This window comes from Saccopteryx bilineata, chromosome 6, assembly GCF_036850765.1.
Source record: "Saccopteryx bilineata isolate mSacBil1 chromosome 6, mSacBil1_pri_phased_curated, whole genome shotgun sequence".
In the NCBI taxonomy this organism is placed as follows: Eukaryota; Metazoa; Chordata; class Mammalia; order Chiroptera; family Emballonuridae; genus Saccopteryx; species Saccopteryx bilineata.
The window spans coordinates 205,285,600-205,300,435 of NC_089495.1; the positions used below are offsets into that span (position 1 = coordinate 205,285,600).

The window sequence follows — 14,836 nt, forward strand, 5'->3', positions numbered from 1 at the left end:
GCTTCTCCTGTGTGCCCTGGCCGGGAATCGAACCCGGGTCCTCCGCACGCTAGGCCGACGCTCTACCGCTGAGCCAACCGGCCAGGGCCTAAGCTGTTACTTTTAAGTGCAGGGCACATGACAGTTCAATGAGCTGCTGTGACACTAAGGAGATGCCGACTGCGTGGATGAATGCCAGTGACTTCCAAGGGGTGAAGTCCCTGGGAAGTGTGCCCTCTGGAAGTTCACCTGATGTCCAAGACCAGCTGCAGAGCAGCTGGACCACGTGCAGCCTGGCGTGGCCATGACATGACTTCCCTTTCCATGGCCAGCTCACGACCTCTGTGTGTCCCCTGCCCCCGGGACAATGCCCGGTAATTTCTGTGTAATGACAAGGACACCTGACCCCTTTCTCTCCTTGCCCTGATGGCTTCTAGGCCTTGCACTTGAGCTGCAAGTACGTCGAGAGCTATTCTGTCATGAAGCCCGGGGTGCAACAGACTCTCGTCGGGAATGCTGTACAGATTCCGGACCCAGCGCCGAAGGGCCTGCTCACCCTGCAAGGCCAGGCTGGACACGAGATGCTGCTCTGTGGAAGCCGGCAGCTGACTATGTCTCCCGCACACAGTCGGGGACTCTCATGGTGTCTCTGTGTCACCTCTGCACAGGCCAGGGTAGAGCTGGCTAGTGCCTCGCTTACAAACTGGCCGGGTCCCTTCCAAAGGCCGTAGGTCTGGATGCCTGTGTGAGGCCCGAAGTGGCACTACACAGATGACATGGAGGCGTGAGTGGGGCAGATGCGGTCCCACATGCAACCCGGGTCTCAGTGACGCTGGGACCGACTCCTCATCGCACGGTAAACACAGTCACCACTCCTGCAGTCACTGGGCCCAGGGAGATGAAGGAAAGTTCATGAACCGAACGCCACCTGCTGCGGCGGGTCCGGCCGCCCAGGTGCATTATTAACTCAAGCGTGACTTTTCCTGTCTTAACTGGTGACTCACGCTGGCCCTTTCCTCTCCTCCTTGTGCTCACTTTCTACAGGGGACCGAAAAACATCGGAGCAAGGAGCGAGTGGGGACAGCTCGAGCAGCTGGGCGGGCCACGGTGACCTGAGCCCAGGCTGATAAAAACGGTGACGACTACAGCTGTAGCACCTGGGAGCCTCCGAGGCCAGCTGTGCTGGCACTCTGCAGAGCTGTGTGACACCGAGGCAGGGCCCTTGGTGACCATGACCATCAGGATGAAAGACCTCAGCTCAGAAAGGTCAGGGCACCGGCCAAGGTCACAGGGAAAAAGCGCGATGGGCTTTTTTTTTGGCCACAGGCTCTTTGAACACTCAGAACCTCGAAATGCAGATGAAGTCAGACTTGCTCTGGCCACTGTGGGGGTGGGGGCATCCCCGACATGCCCCCTCTGGGCTCCTGAAAGCCCCCGGGGATGCCCCGGAGAGGCCGGCCAGGAGCAGGCCCCTCACTCACGGAGCCTGAGGGCTAGGCGCCCCGGGTAGCTTACCTGATGTCGAAGCGCAGCAGCAGGGCAATGAAGATCCCTGCGGAGAAAGGCAGGGTGAGACAGGGGCTGGAGGCCAGCCCAAGGCGCAGGCCCTGCCTGCAGGGCGGGACCCCCGCATACCGGCCCCCGCTCGGTGTCCCTGTCATGGAGCAGGTGCTGGGGCCGAGGGAGTGGCCAGCACTGCCAGCTGCCGGCAGAAACCGTTTCTCCACTACCTGGCCACGAGGACAACGAGGTCCCGAGATTTTGCCTTGGCCAGGGCCACTGGCTCCGTCCGCCCAAACGCTTATGGAGGGCTGCTAGTGCCGGGCGCCACGGGCCCCGCAGGGGTAGGCAGAGCAGCGCTCGCCCAGCTCAGCCAGCGGGGCATGGGGCACGGCACAAGGGCTGCTCGAACAGAACCAGTCAGTGTAAGGCTGCAACCGCGAGGCTGCCATCTGCGTCATGGGCAGGGGTATCAAGATGGGACTCAGGTGAGGGCGGTGGGCGGAGGGAACAGCATGGACAAGGTCCTGAGGAACAGGGGCTCAGGGGACGTGGCAGGGGACAGGGAGAGCCGGCTGAGGTCCAGATCAGGAGAGAGGGGAGACCAGCCAAGCGGGGTCCACAGGGCACGAGGAGGAGCTGGGTCTCGACCCTGAGGAAGGGGACGTGCTAGGAGAGTTCGAAGTGGAATAACAACTAAACATGTTTCGAAGAAGACCCTGTGGAGGCTGCTGGGGAAAGAGAAGGCGTCGGCAGACCACCAGGAGGCTCTGGGGGAGCTCTGTCCAGCCCCTGCACTCCTATCTGCACTTCAAAACCCAGCCCAGGCCCTGGCTGGGTAGCTCAGTTGGTTAGAGCGTCATCCAACATGCAAGGTTGTGGGTTCGATCCCCGGTCAGGGCACATACAGGAATCAACCAAAGAACGCATAAATGAGTGGAACAACAAATCAATGTTTCTCTAAGATTAAAAAACAAGACAAAACAAACAAAACACCCAGCCCAGACACCCTGAAGCCTAAGAGTCACACCCTCCAGCCTCTGTTAGCTGCACACACCACACCAGTTGGTGTCTGTCTTCCTCGTTGGTCTCTGGGTTTAGAGAGAGCAAGGGTTCAATCTCATTTAGTTGAGAACAAGCTCTCAAGAACTAAAACATTCTTTGCTGTTCAGAAGCACCAACTGGCAACATACACTTATTTTAAAGAGGGTAACGAGTTGGTCCTCACATGGGAGTGGGGAGCTGGTGGGTGGACAGAGCAAACAAATGCTGTTCTGGAAACAAAGTGGGGAATCCGGTGCCCCCTGGCGGCTGAACTCTGCAACTGCTCCCCACCTGCCCCAGCAGCCAGAGCTCTGCAAGAGCTTTCGCTATTCCCAGTGCATCTGGTCCTCAAAACAAGGCTCTACCTGTCCATCTTTGAAGACGATGATCCCCGGGGCTAAGTGAGAGCGCAAATCAACTTCCGTTTACCGCGACTGCTGAAAGACTGAGATGCGTGTGGGTACACACAGAAATGTGGACGCCCTGGCCAGGCCTCAAGCCCAGACTCCAGCCCACGGGGTCCCTGAGGAGGTCTGCGTGGGTGCCTGCAACAGACTGGTCTGCAGCCTGCACTGAATGCTTTATGGGGCTCGATTTCTTCTGTCTAACGGAGCTGCTTCTTCCCTGGGAAGCACGTCCCCCTGCCCCACAGCTCTGTGGGTTGTGGACCCACTTGGGTCCGAGACCACACCGCCCATGCTCCCAGGGCCCTGGGCAAGTCTCTCTGAACCCTCGTTTTTCATTTGTGAAAGGGAGGTCCCCTCTACTTCCCTGGGCTGCTAGCAGCAGCAGCCAACGCACACGGTGCACTGAGCACGGCGAGTCTTCCGGCTGGAATGGCTGCTCGGGAGCAGAGGCAGTGTCACCTTCGGCTGCCGCCAGACCCACCTGGCCGCCCGCTGGGCCCTGCTGCCCCCTCGCGTGTGAAGTGAGGGAGGCCCTTTTCTCTGAGCCTGTTTCCTCACTGGCACGAGGGGCGTCTCTGCCCACCGCCATGCGGGCCACAAACGGAAAGGATCACATGGAAGTGCTCGCCCCACCTGGATCACTAGAATGGCTATTACTTATTACTTCCCGCAGCGGGAAGGAAACGGGCTCTTAGTTTGTTGCAAACTCGCTTCTTTTAAGCAAGCACTGCGGTACCTCTAACCGTCCGTCCGGGACCCGGGAAAAGGTGTGCCCTCCGGACGTTCACGCCCGTCGTCAGGCCCCTATCTATAGATGCGCACTCAGACCTCAGCCACCACAGCTGCCCCAACGGGCAGCTCAGCTTTGCGCTTAGTGTCCTGACTGGTCTCTGAGGCTGCTGGTGCTCAGAGGGCCGAGCCGCACCCGCCAGGCTAGACAAGATGGACGGTGCCCATGACTGGCCTGCAGACGAGGGCACCTGTGCCCACAGCCACAAGCACCCCGACTGGCGCCCACACAGACAGTGGGCTCGGAGGCCAGCGTGTGCAGATAAGCAGGTGTGCGCACATCAGCTGAGAATGCTGACGCGGCGCCCACAGCCACGGGCCCCACGTTCACACACAGGCCCACTGCCCTGGGCCCCCAGCACTGGAGGCGGCGGCCCAAGGGGCCTGGAACGCTTGCCAACACTGGTGAGGGGAGAGTGCATACACACTTATTTTTGTAGTTTTTTTTTTTTTTAGCCTTTGTGCTTTTAATTTTTTTCTTTCTTTTTTTTTTCTTTTTCTGAAGCTGGAAACGGGGAGAGACAGACTCCCACATGCGCCCGACCGGGATCCACCCGGCACGCCGATGCTCTACCCACCAGGGGGCGATGCTCTGCCCCTCCAGGGCGTCGCCCTGCCATGACCAGAGCCACTCCAGCGCCCGGGCCATCTTTGCTCCAATGGAGCCTTGGCTGCGGGAGGGGAAGAGACAGAGAGGAAGGAGGGGGGGTGTGGAGAAGCAAATGGGTGCTTCTCCTATGTGCCCTGGCCGGGAATCGAACCCGGGACTCCCGCACGCCAGGCCAACGCTCTACCGCTGAGCCGACCGGCCAGGGCCGCTTTTAATTTTTTAGTGTTATAGTTCCTGAGTGTTGATTATTCACCCAGGCCAGAGACTCCTGAGGACTCTCGTGCTCCCTGCAGCCCCTCCAGTGCCCAGCCTGGCACACAGCTGGGGCTCTATGATGCTCATGCTCCCTGCGGCCCCTCCAGTGCCCAGCCTGGCACACGGCTGGCACTCTATGATGCTCATGCTCCCTGCAGCCCCTGCAGTGCCCAGCTTGGCACACGGCTGGCACTCTATGATGCTCATGCTCCCTGCAGCCCCTGCAGTGCCCAGCCTGGCACACAGCTGGTGCTCTATGATGTTCATGCTCCCTGCAGCCCCTGCAGTGCCCAGCCTGGCACATGGCTGGCACTCTATGATGTCCATGCTCCCTGCGGCCCCTGCAGTGCCCAGCCTGGCACACAGCTGGCACTCTATGATGTTCATGCTCCCTGCAGCCCCTGCAGTGCCCAGCCTGGCACACGGCTGGCACTCTATGATGCTCATGCTCCCTGCAGCCCCTGCAGTGCCCAGCCTGGCACACGGCTGGTGGTCTATACTGTGTGTTGAGGCGATTCCTTCCCAAGCTCTGCTGAGCCGGGGTGGGGATGTGGGATCACCTTTCTCCTCCCCTCCCCACTGGGTAAGGCTGTCTCAGCAGGGCGACACCCCAACCCCAGCCAGTCACCTGGAATGACGATGTCGCCGAGTCCCAGCATGGCAAAGTTGTCCGCCTCGAGGCCCTTCTCCAGCAGGTCCTGAGGAAACACCACTGCAGGGGTGCAGGGAGGTGAGGAGCTGGCAGCCCCCACTTCCATCAGGGACACTCACACCCCTGCAGCTCTGAGTGGGGGGACGGGGACAAGGAGGCGAGAGGATGCTGAGCCGAAGGACAATGTCTTCCTCTGAAACCACAGCTGGCCAGAGCAGGACCTACGCTCGGGTCCTCCAGTCTCAGGCCTAATGCCTTTACCGAGCTCTACAGCCACGGGGCCCTTTGGTTAGGCGAGATGGACGCTCAAACCAGGGGGATGAAAGGGACAGAAGGGCCCACAGAGCTGCCATCTAACAGCTTCCCATCTCACTGCAGCAGGGGGTGGGCAGACAGGGCTTCTGTCCTAGGGCAGGGCCAGGGCCATCGGCTCTCTCTGTCCCTGAGGAGGGAGAAGGGGCCGTATGCCTCCAAATTCCTTGCTTCAGGCCTCTCAGAAACCCTGCTGGGTGAACGGGTACAGATGGAAAGGAATGCCCCCCTCTGTGTCCAGTAAAGGCTAGAGGCGGCCATAACTGGATTTCACCCTCAGGGCCTTGGGAGCCAACGAGCAGTTAGGTGAGGGCTCCAGAGTCAGAATGCCTTTGCACAGGTGACCTAGCAGCTCCGTGCCTTAGTTTTCCCACCTGTGAAATGGGTGTAACACTAGATCTGAGCCGACAGGGTTGTGGAGAGAATGAGGTGATTGGCACGGTGCTAGCTGCTGTCTCCTGCCTCCCTTACCCAGACCCGCTTTTGGGCGGACAGCCTTTGCAGGTGACGGGCCAAGTGTGCCGGCAGGCCGCGACACGCAGGGCCATCCTGGCCCCTGGCTTCCCGACCGCCTCGCTGCTCCGGGTGGTCGGTCCCCAGCTCTGGCCTATTGCCTGCGGCTCCCCTACACTCAGCCACACTGCCCCCCGCGTCTCTGCTCGCAGGGCCCTCCGTGCAGGCCCTGCCCCCGTTCTCACGCCCACGCTGCCCCTGTGCGCCCGCTCAGTCCTTCGTGAGCCAGCAGTGCTTCTCCTGCCGCCTTGGCGGCCCCATCAGAGCACGGGGGGGAGTGACAGCTCTGGCTTGCCCAGCTTCTGGGCTCTTCTTGCTCTGGTGAACTGTCCTCACCAGGTACCCTTGGTTTTGGGGGGCTGCTGGCTCAAGTGCTGTTCCTCCAGGCGCAGGGGAGACAGCGACCCAGGCCTGTCTCTCCCGACCTTCCTCCTCCCACCGTGGGCCGGCTCATGGGCCGGGGCAGGCCCTGCGCACTTACTAAGCCAACACTGGGAGAGACTCATTCTCCTCTGGGACCCCTGGGCTGGTCACAGCTCTGAGAACAGCGCGTGGCCACAGCCCCTCAGCCTCCGGGGAAGCGCTGGCTGCAGCAGGGCTGGAGAGAGCTGGCTGTGGACTCTCCGCGGCTGACTTCGTTCTGACTGCTGTGACCGCTGTTCCCAGGGGGTCACTCACTGTTCACCTTCCCGACAGGACCCTTGCTTCTTCCTGTCCCCGCCCTCAGGCCTGGGCATCCAGTAGCCAAGGTCATTAACCCACCCCTGCGACACTGGGCTTGCTACCGTGTGCATTAACAACATCCTATGTTGTCTAAGATGCCAGTAGCTGGGTTTCTCATAGTTATAAACAAAGGGTTCCCCGAAAAGCACGACCAGCGTGGTGTTACCACGTGGGACAGAGTGCCCCAGCGAGGGGAGCTTCAGGCCTCCTCTCCGCGGGCCCCGCGGGCCTGCAGGTGTCAGACCCCCTCACGCTCGCTGATGTTCCCGCTCACCCCACAGCACACACACTGTGACCAGGTGGCCAGAGGGCAGGGCTTGGGCAGAGGGGGGCTGGGCGCGGACACAGCCAGGTAAGGGACAAGGAGCGGGTAGGGAGCAGATAGGACCAAAACAGGGGCTTCAAGGGGAAGGGCACTGGGCTGGGGGCAGAGGGAGCTCCCTGTGCGAGGCCGGTCACTTACATTTTATTGGTGCCTCAAAGGACCTGGCCACTGTCACCATCACATTGGTGCCAAACACCTAGAAGGAGAAGAGTCTGGAAGGCAGGGCCAGTGGGACAGAACAGCTGACCCCAGCTCCTCGACATCCTGCTGGGGACCTGCAGGCGGCTGGGCGGCCCCAGAGCAGGCGTGGGCTGCGAGGAGGTAGCCACCAGTACGGTCATAGGGACAATGCACAGGCTCCGGGTTCTGGGCCACAAATTGGAGCCATTCAGGAGTCAGGAAAGGGCCTCTGACGGCCCCAACCAGGCGTCCTGTGTCCAGGGCTCTGCCTCTCCAGTGGGTGGCCCTCCAGTGCCACCTACATACAGGGCGAGGAGGAAGGGCACCTGTCCCAGGGGGCTGCGATCCAAGTGAGGCCTCTCGGGGTGAGTGTGGCGGTCAGCAGCAACCTGTCACCCAGGGCCTGCGCCAGGCCCACCGTCAGCATTAGCCAGTGCTGCTGGGGCCGCCGTGTCCAGGGTGGGCTCCCAGCCTGTGGGGGACCTGCTCTCCTCCACGTCATGGGTGTGGACAGCTGAGCCCAGGGAGGCCCTGCTCTGGGGCCTTGACGTCTAGCCTGCGGCTGCCGCCCCCACGAGACTGTTTCCTGGGCTGGAGAAAGGAGCAGGAAGACTCACCCAGAAGATATCGTAGATGAAGAGGCCGCCCAGCAGGATGCAGCCCGTGCTGACGTTGTTCAGGTGCAAGAGCTCCACCCCGTTAAGGGAGAAGGCCAGGCCAAAGAGGTTGTTGGCGATCCAGTGCTGGAGGGAGGGGAGTGAGACTCGCTTGCTGAGCCCCCGGCCCGCCCTCCACGAGCCTCAGCCCAGACCCCGGCCGCTCACCTTCCTCAGCAGGTACCAGACGCCAACCACGCTGCTCAGGGCCAGGCACACCAGGTCCTTGGCGTCAAACTCGTAATTGATGATCTCTGGGCAGAGAGGCCGGGTAAGCCCTCTCCCCGGGGTGGGGCTGCCCCTCCCACCTGCCAGCCCCTGGACGGAGGAGGGCACGGCTGTGGGCACTGTCAGAGGCTCGGAGAGAACAGGGGCCTGGGGCCGGGGCGGCTGGCGGGAGGTGGCTGGGAGCAGAGGTTCTGCGCTTGTGGGTGGGAGACCCTGGAGGAGGCAGGCCCCTTTCTGAGCTTCAGTGTCCTTATCTGTAAAATGACGGTCATGCCACCTCCGCGACAGGCTATGGGGAGCAAGTGAGAGCGTCCTTAGGAAGCGCCCACACAGTGCCTGGCACACAGGGGGCGCTCAGTCAATGCCACCTGCCTGGGCCCAGGTCTTCAGCAAGTCTAGTTCTTCCGGAAACTTTCTAATCTGCCACCAAAGGGACCAAGAAGGCTGCTGGCAGCCCTAGGCCACTAGCGGAGGGAGGGAGGTAAGAGAGGGCGGGAGAAGCAGCGGGGGGCAGTGCCCAGACCAGCCTCTACGGCTCCCCAGTGTCCTAACAGGGCAGCCCGGGAGGGCGGAGCTGGGCCAGGGCCACAGAGCACGGCCGGGGGCCGCCGGTCCAATTCCAGAGCAGCAGCCACTGCTCGGCCCCAATGCCTGCTCTTCCCTCTGTGCCAACCGCACCCCGATGGCTTCTATCTGAACACGAGGCCGACTAGCTCACTGCCACACTTTCCAGCTTCCCCGCTCCTAAATGGGACCATGATAGGGTGGCCTCTCCTCCCGTCGGGTGGGACTGGGAGTGACGGTCACCGTCCCAGACCCAGAGGCCACTGAGCGAGAGGCAGATGGAGCCTGGGGCCGAGGACTCCGTGGTGCAAGCTGAGCCTTTTTTCTTTTTAATTCAACATGTATCGGGCACAATACAGAGATGCACAGAGAATCACATAAGACCGCCTGCCCTTTAGGACAAGGACCATGGCGTTCACAAGCTCCGACTTCGCAGGGCAGACCTTGCATTTGATCAAGCCCTTGAATACTCTGTGACAGCACTTGAACCCGCACCCTAACTAACCCCCCAAGCCCGGGCTCTCCCCAGTTCCCTGTTCACTTCTGATCTTAGGGAGGACAGTCATCGCACTACACGCTGCACGACAGGAACAGCTGTGGGTCAGCTTCTACCGAGTGCTCACTGCATCCCGGCAGTGTGCCCGACGCTCTCCACGCACCGTCCGCCCGTCCTGACAACACGCCTGCCGGGGAGGTAACAGACCACCATCTTTACTTTACAGACGAGGTGCCGGCTCAGAGTCCCCGTGCAGGCGGTGGCAGAGCTGGGATGTGACCCGGGCAGAGTGACCCCAGAGCCCCAACGAGAGAGAGACAGAGGGGAGAGGACACCCCAGCGGGGAAGGCGGGCGGCACTGACCTTCCTTGCTCTCGCCAGAGCCCTGCGTGAAGAGCAGCTGGTACTGCCGATTTGGGAAGTTGGCAGGGAAGAACCTATTCATGAAGGGGCTGGAAGGAAAGACAAGGCGTGTTGGCAAACTGAGGCCCCAACGACCCCCAGAGCCCTTCCCTCACTGTCCACAGGCAGGCGCTATGGTGCCCCTTTCACACATTTGGAAACAAGAGGCCGTCAGAGAGTAAGTGACTGTCCAGGCTCACAGAGGGCGTCAGAGTCTGAGCCGAGACGCGAACGTTGGGTCCTGGACTCTAGTGCTTCCACACTCTTGATTATCACCCAAAAACAGAGGCAGGCTTTCAGGTAAATCGCAGGGGTTTTTGAGAGAGAAGGATTTCAAAGTCTGGTCCATGCACTGTCTGCATCAGGAGTTTCTTGTCAAGAACACATTCCTGGGCTCCCTTCCCCACCTGGTAAGTTAGATGACCTTAGGGTCACCTCGCTCCCTTGACTTGTGAGGCCTGAGACTTCCAGGAACTCGACCTTGTTGGGCTTGATCAACCCGATGAATCAGCCCTGAGGGCGGAAACACCCTTCCCTCCAGGATGGGCCCGGCCTCCTCTCCCATCACCCAGCACACTCTTGCTTCGGGCCAGGCTGGGATCACCTACAGAGCAAGACCAGCACGTCAGGCCTCGGCCCAGCCTGGCCCTGGGCAGGCAGGATGTGGAGTGGCCACAAGCCTGGGTGGCCTGGCCCCGAAACCCCACACCAGCTGTGTGGCCCTGGGTGAGCCGCTGGAGCAGCCGTCTCCTCAGCTCTGCGTGGGGGCTGGGGACGCGACCACCTGTCTCAGGTGTTGCTCTGAAGGCAGGAGAGAGGGCAGGGGGAAGCCAGCCAGCACGGGACCCACAGCAGGGACGTAAGAACTGCGAGCATCCCTCATCACTGAGCTTGGAAGCATCTGGCAATGCCAGACAGACTGGCTCGAGGTGGGCAAGCCCAGAACTGTGTCCCCAATGGCAGGTGAACGGAGGAGGGCCAAAGGGTCACCATGGCACAGTGGGAATGGCAGGGAGAAGGGAGCCCTCTTTCTAAGACCCCGGGGCTTGGAGAAAGAGGTGGTGTTAAGAAGCATTTCTGGGCTCAGTTTCCCCACTTGTCAAACAGCCAAACCCTCCCAGGCGGCTGCACACAGGGACGTGGCCGGGTGCAAGGATGGGAGCGGGCAGGCCTGGCTCAGGGGAGGTGGGACCTGGGGGAGGCGGCAGTGGCTTTCCGCTCAGTTTGCTGAATACTTTGGGGAAGTCTGAAGCTGAGTGGATGTGCAGAGCCAGAGACAGCCTAAGGGGCAACCTGAGCCCTTCACTCCGGTCTGGCCTCTTCCTCAGAAGCAGAGACTAAGAACATGGACTCTGGAGGCAGACTTCCCGGGTTCAAATCCCAGCTCTGCCACTTGTGAGCTGTGTGACATTGGGGAAGTGACTTAACTGCTCCAGGCAAACTCTTCCTTACTCGGCATACTACCAGTGTCTTCCTCACCGTATTAGGAGGATTAGATGGATGCTTGCCAGTCTGGGAGCTTAACTGTCGTTTCCGCTTCAAGCAGGAAGTCTACACTGGTACCTCTGTTATCTCAAGAAGAGAGGGGCTGCTGGAAACCGCAGGGCAAGAGTCAATCAACCAGGCTGGTGTGAGTCTGAGAGAACCCCCTCGAGGGTGGGGGTCCTGTCTCATCACCTGTGCCCCACCCACGCCAGGCCCTGGCAAATTCTTGCTTGAATGCCTCCAAATGCAGACTTAAAGGTCTCTGCTTCCTGCTGAAAACCACATCCTGCTGCCCTCTTGCCCGGGGGTGGAAGGCACAGGTCAAGACAGCTGGTGATACAGCCTCCTCTTCCCAAAGTAGCAATTCTGGCTTTCTGGGCCTTTTTTCCTCTTAAGGTTGGCTGGGTGGGGTGTGAGCTCATAGGTGATAAAAATGTGCTGAGCCCTGGCTAGTTTGCTCAGTGGTAGAGCATAAACCTGGCATGCAGATGTCCTGGGTTTGATTCCTGGTCAGGACACACAGGAGAAGCAACCACCTGCTTCTCCATGCCTCCACTCCTTCTCCTCCCGCAGTCATGGCTCAATTGGTTCAAGCGCATCAGCCCCAGGAGCTGAAGATGGCTCCATGGAGCCTCCATTTCAGGTGCTAAAAACAGCTCTGTTGCGAGCATGGCCTCAGATGGGCGAAGCATTGGCTCCAGACAGAGCATGCCAGGTGGATCCCAGTGGAGGCATATGTAGGAGCCTGTCTCCCCTCCTCTCAACTTGGAAAAAAAAATGTGCTGAAGTTTCTCTGCAGAAAGGATGCTGGCAGGGGCTCAAGTCTTGGTCTGCAGTAGGCCAGGGATGGCAGGGCAGGAAGGAACCCTAAAAGCCTGGGGGCTGATGAAGGTGGGTCAGGTCTTCCTTTCAGCGGCCCTGCCTCGCCGTTCCCCAGGAGACCTCAGGCCCCTCCCGCAGGGAGAGGGTGCCCCCCCAGGTCTTCCTTTCAGCGGCCCTGCCTCGCCGTTCCTCAGGAGACTCAGGCCCCTCCCGCAGGGAGAGGGTGCCCCCCCAGGTCTTCCTTTCAGCGGCCCTGCCTCGCTGTTCCTCAGGAGACTCAGGCCCCTCCCGCAGGGAGAGGGTGCCCCCCCCCCTTCACTTCTGCCCAAACTGGAAAGAACGCTGCTCAGAGTCAGACAGAGCTGGGCTCAAAACCTGACTCCCCCACCAGCTGCAGATCCCGGTCGGCCTCTGAGCCTGTTTCCCTGCATCAAACCCTCAGACCTGGTTGGGTCCCAGGAAGGGCTGACTCTAAGTCAGCTCGCCAGAATTCTGACAACACTGTGGACTTTCTTTGAGAAAGCATGAAAGTAAATTTAATTCTCGAAACAACTCTCTCTCAGTCCCTTACAAACCCTACCACGTGCAGTTTTAGCTGCTGCCGGTTCTATTTGCTGTTGATAACGTCTATCAGTAAAAACGAAGAGTTCGTTAAAAGGCAGACAGACAACTGTTTCTTAGCTAACCCATGACAGATTCGGGACAATATTCTTCAGTTATTGTTCTAAAGGAGAATAATGTCTTTGGTGTCAAAACAATCCAGGTTCAAAATACTCTGCTTGGGCAGTTGGCTGGGGGGCTCTCTGGCTGGGGGGGCCCTCTGGCTGGGCTGTGGAGATAATCATGGAATACGCGTCGCCCCAGCACGTGGCCTACAGCGGCTATCAGATACACACTGGTTCTCTCTGTGTGATGGTGGTTGGGCTGTGGGGAGGGGTGGGGTCTCAAGCCTCTCACAGATGCTGGGTGGGATGGCAGTGGGGGGTGGGGTGGGGGGAGATCCTAATCAAGATGGGCAAGGATGGGTCCCAGGGCTGGAAGTGACTTCCTGGACCCCACCCCACCCTGGGTCCCTGTTTGAGAGGAGAGAGAGAAAGGGGATGGGGGAGGAGCAGGCAGCATCAACTCGTAGTAGTTGCTTTCCATGTATGCCTTGACTGGGCAAGCCCGGTGTTTCGAACCGGTGACCTCAGCATTCCAGGTCGGCGCTTTATCCACTGCGCCACCACAGGTCAGGCAGGAGAGGTGTGGCTCGGAGGATGGATGAGGGGTCAGGCACTGTCTTGCTAAGGCCAAATCACAGAGCTGTGCTTGATTTTGTAGGATGGGGGCTGGACTAGGGTTCTCCCAAGGTGGCCAGACCAGGACTTTGTGGGCAAAGGAAGGTAGGCGCAGTCACACAACACTGAACTGAGTCAGAGACCAGAGGTCAAGTCCCGGCTGGGACCCCAGGCCAGCAGCTCATTCACATGCGCTTGGCACTGTGCCTGGGCGGGTCACAGGTCTGTAGCATGCCCGGTCTGCCCTGCGCCCCACCAGGAGAGGTGTGGCGGCTCCCCACCTGACAGGGGAGAGGTGGGGGTGTGGGGAACGGGAGCGGCCTCTACAAACTGCAGCAGCCGAGGCCGCGGCTCTGGGCCATCGGACTCCTGAGCTCACAGCCCCTGGAGCTCACGGCCCCGACACCCACGCTAGCCCGCCAGCAGGCCCAGAGGAATGCGGCCAAGCTTACCCTGGCTTTCAGTGCCGCTGAGAGCACACCCTACTTTCTCTCTGCACTGCTCTGACCGCCCCTCGCCATGCACGGACCCTCCAGCTCCCGGCCTCTCCCAGGCTGCCAGCCCCTCCGAGCTGAGTCTGAGCCGCGTTCCTTCCTTTTGGGAATGCTCCCTGGTCTGCTGGCCACCTCGTGGTCTGTCAGTGGTCCTCAGCTTGGACTGTACCACGTCCAGGGGCCAGATGGACACAGACGGGGAGGCCTGCGTAGCTGGGCTGAGGACACAGTTCCCGCTTGGGAAGAGGGCGAGGAATGCCACGTGTTTATGACGACAGAGAACTGGCATGTCCGAAATGCCGACAGCAGCCCCACCTGAGGGTCACTGACTTAGGCTCTTCGTCCCCACTAACCTGACACAAGCATGTGGCAATTTGAGCAGGTGACAGTGGGAAGAGGTCTGGGGCCACAAAGACCTGGGTTTGAATCTTGGCTCTGCTGCTTATCAGCTGTGTGACCTTAGCAAATTTGTTTACCTCTCTGAGCTTCAGTTTCCAAATGTAACAGGATCAAAAGCAGAAGCTAGCCTTATGAGGGTGTCTGGCAGGTTACAACAACACGGGTCAGCCGTTACCGAGCACGTTACATCTCAGGTACTGTGCTAAAAGCTCTTCTCATGACTGACGAGGAAAGGTACTAGCGTCTTCCTCCACACTCGGGTGAGGAAATTAAAGCCACAGCAATGAAGTAACTTGCCCAAAGTCACGGGGCTATTAAGTGACAGAGTCTGGAGTCAAAGCCAGGCAGTCAAATCCCAGAGCTTGCGCCCCTGACTTCTCACCGCGCTGCCCTCTCTCGCGGAGTAAGACCGCGTGCGAGGCGCCCTGCGTAGGGCTCCGCACTGCGGGCGTGAATGCCTGACGGGGCCCTGGCATCCCTCAGCTCAGTCCTGTGACAAGTGACACATTACTGTTGACAAATGTTACTTTCCCAACAAGCAGGCAACACGCCCGTCCCTCCCGGTAAGGAAACTGTGGCCCAGAGTGGTGCTGGCTCTCGCCCTGGGTCCCCCGCGGAGTAACCTGGGGAAGGGGGGGAAGCCCCTGCAGTCTTACAGCCAGGATTCAAACCTGGCTCTGAATGACGCCAGAGGCCACGTTCTCAGCCAGAACCTGTCCTG

The 14,836-nt window shown here is 60.1% G+C and overlaps 1 protein-coding gene across 3 annotated transcripts in view; it reads right to left on the bottom strand.

The window, feature by feature from the left end:
- HM13 (histocompatibility minor 13) overlaps positions 1-14,836 on the bottom strand; it is a 36,617-nt gene that overhangs the window by 6,838 nt on the left and 14,943 nt on the right. For all 3 annotated transcript variants that reach the window (XR_010726038.1, XM_066235151.1, XM_066235149.1), the window contains exons 4-9: positions 9,597-9,685; positions 8,114-8,199; positions 7,907-8,032; positions 7,248-7,305; positions 5,213-5,296; positions 1,495-1,531 (exon numbers count right to left, since the gene is read on the bottom strand). Coding sequence is in view for 2 of the 3 variants with exons in the window: in XM_066235151.1 (XP_066091248.1) it covers positions 1,495-1,531; positions 5,213-5,296; positions 7,248-7,305; positions 7,907-8,032; positions 8,114-8,199; positions 9,597-9,685 (480 nt within the window). In the remaining variant the exon portion in view is untranslated. The remainder of the gene's footprint in view (positions 1-1,494; positions 1,532-5,212; positions 5,297-7,247; positions 7,306-7,906; positions 8,033-8,113; positions 8,200-9,596; positions 9,686-14,836) is intronic.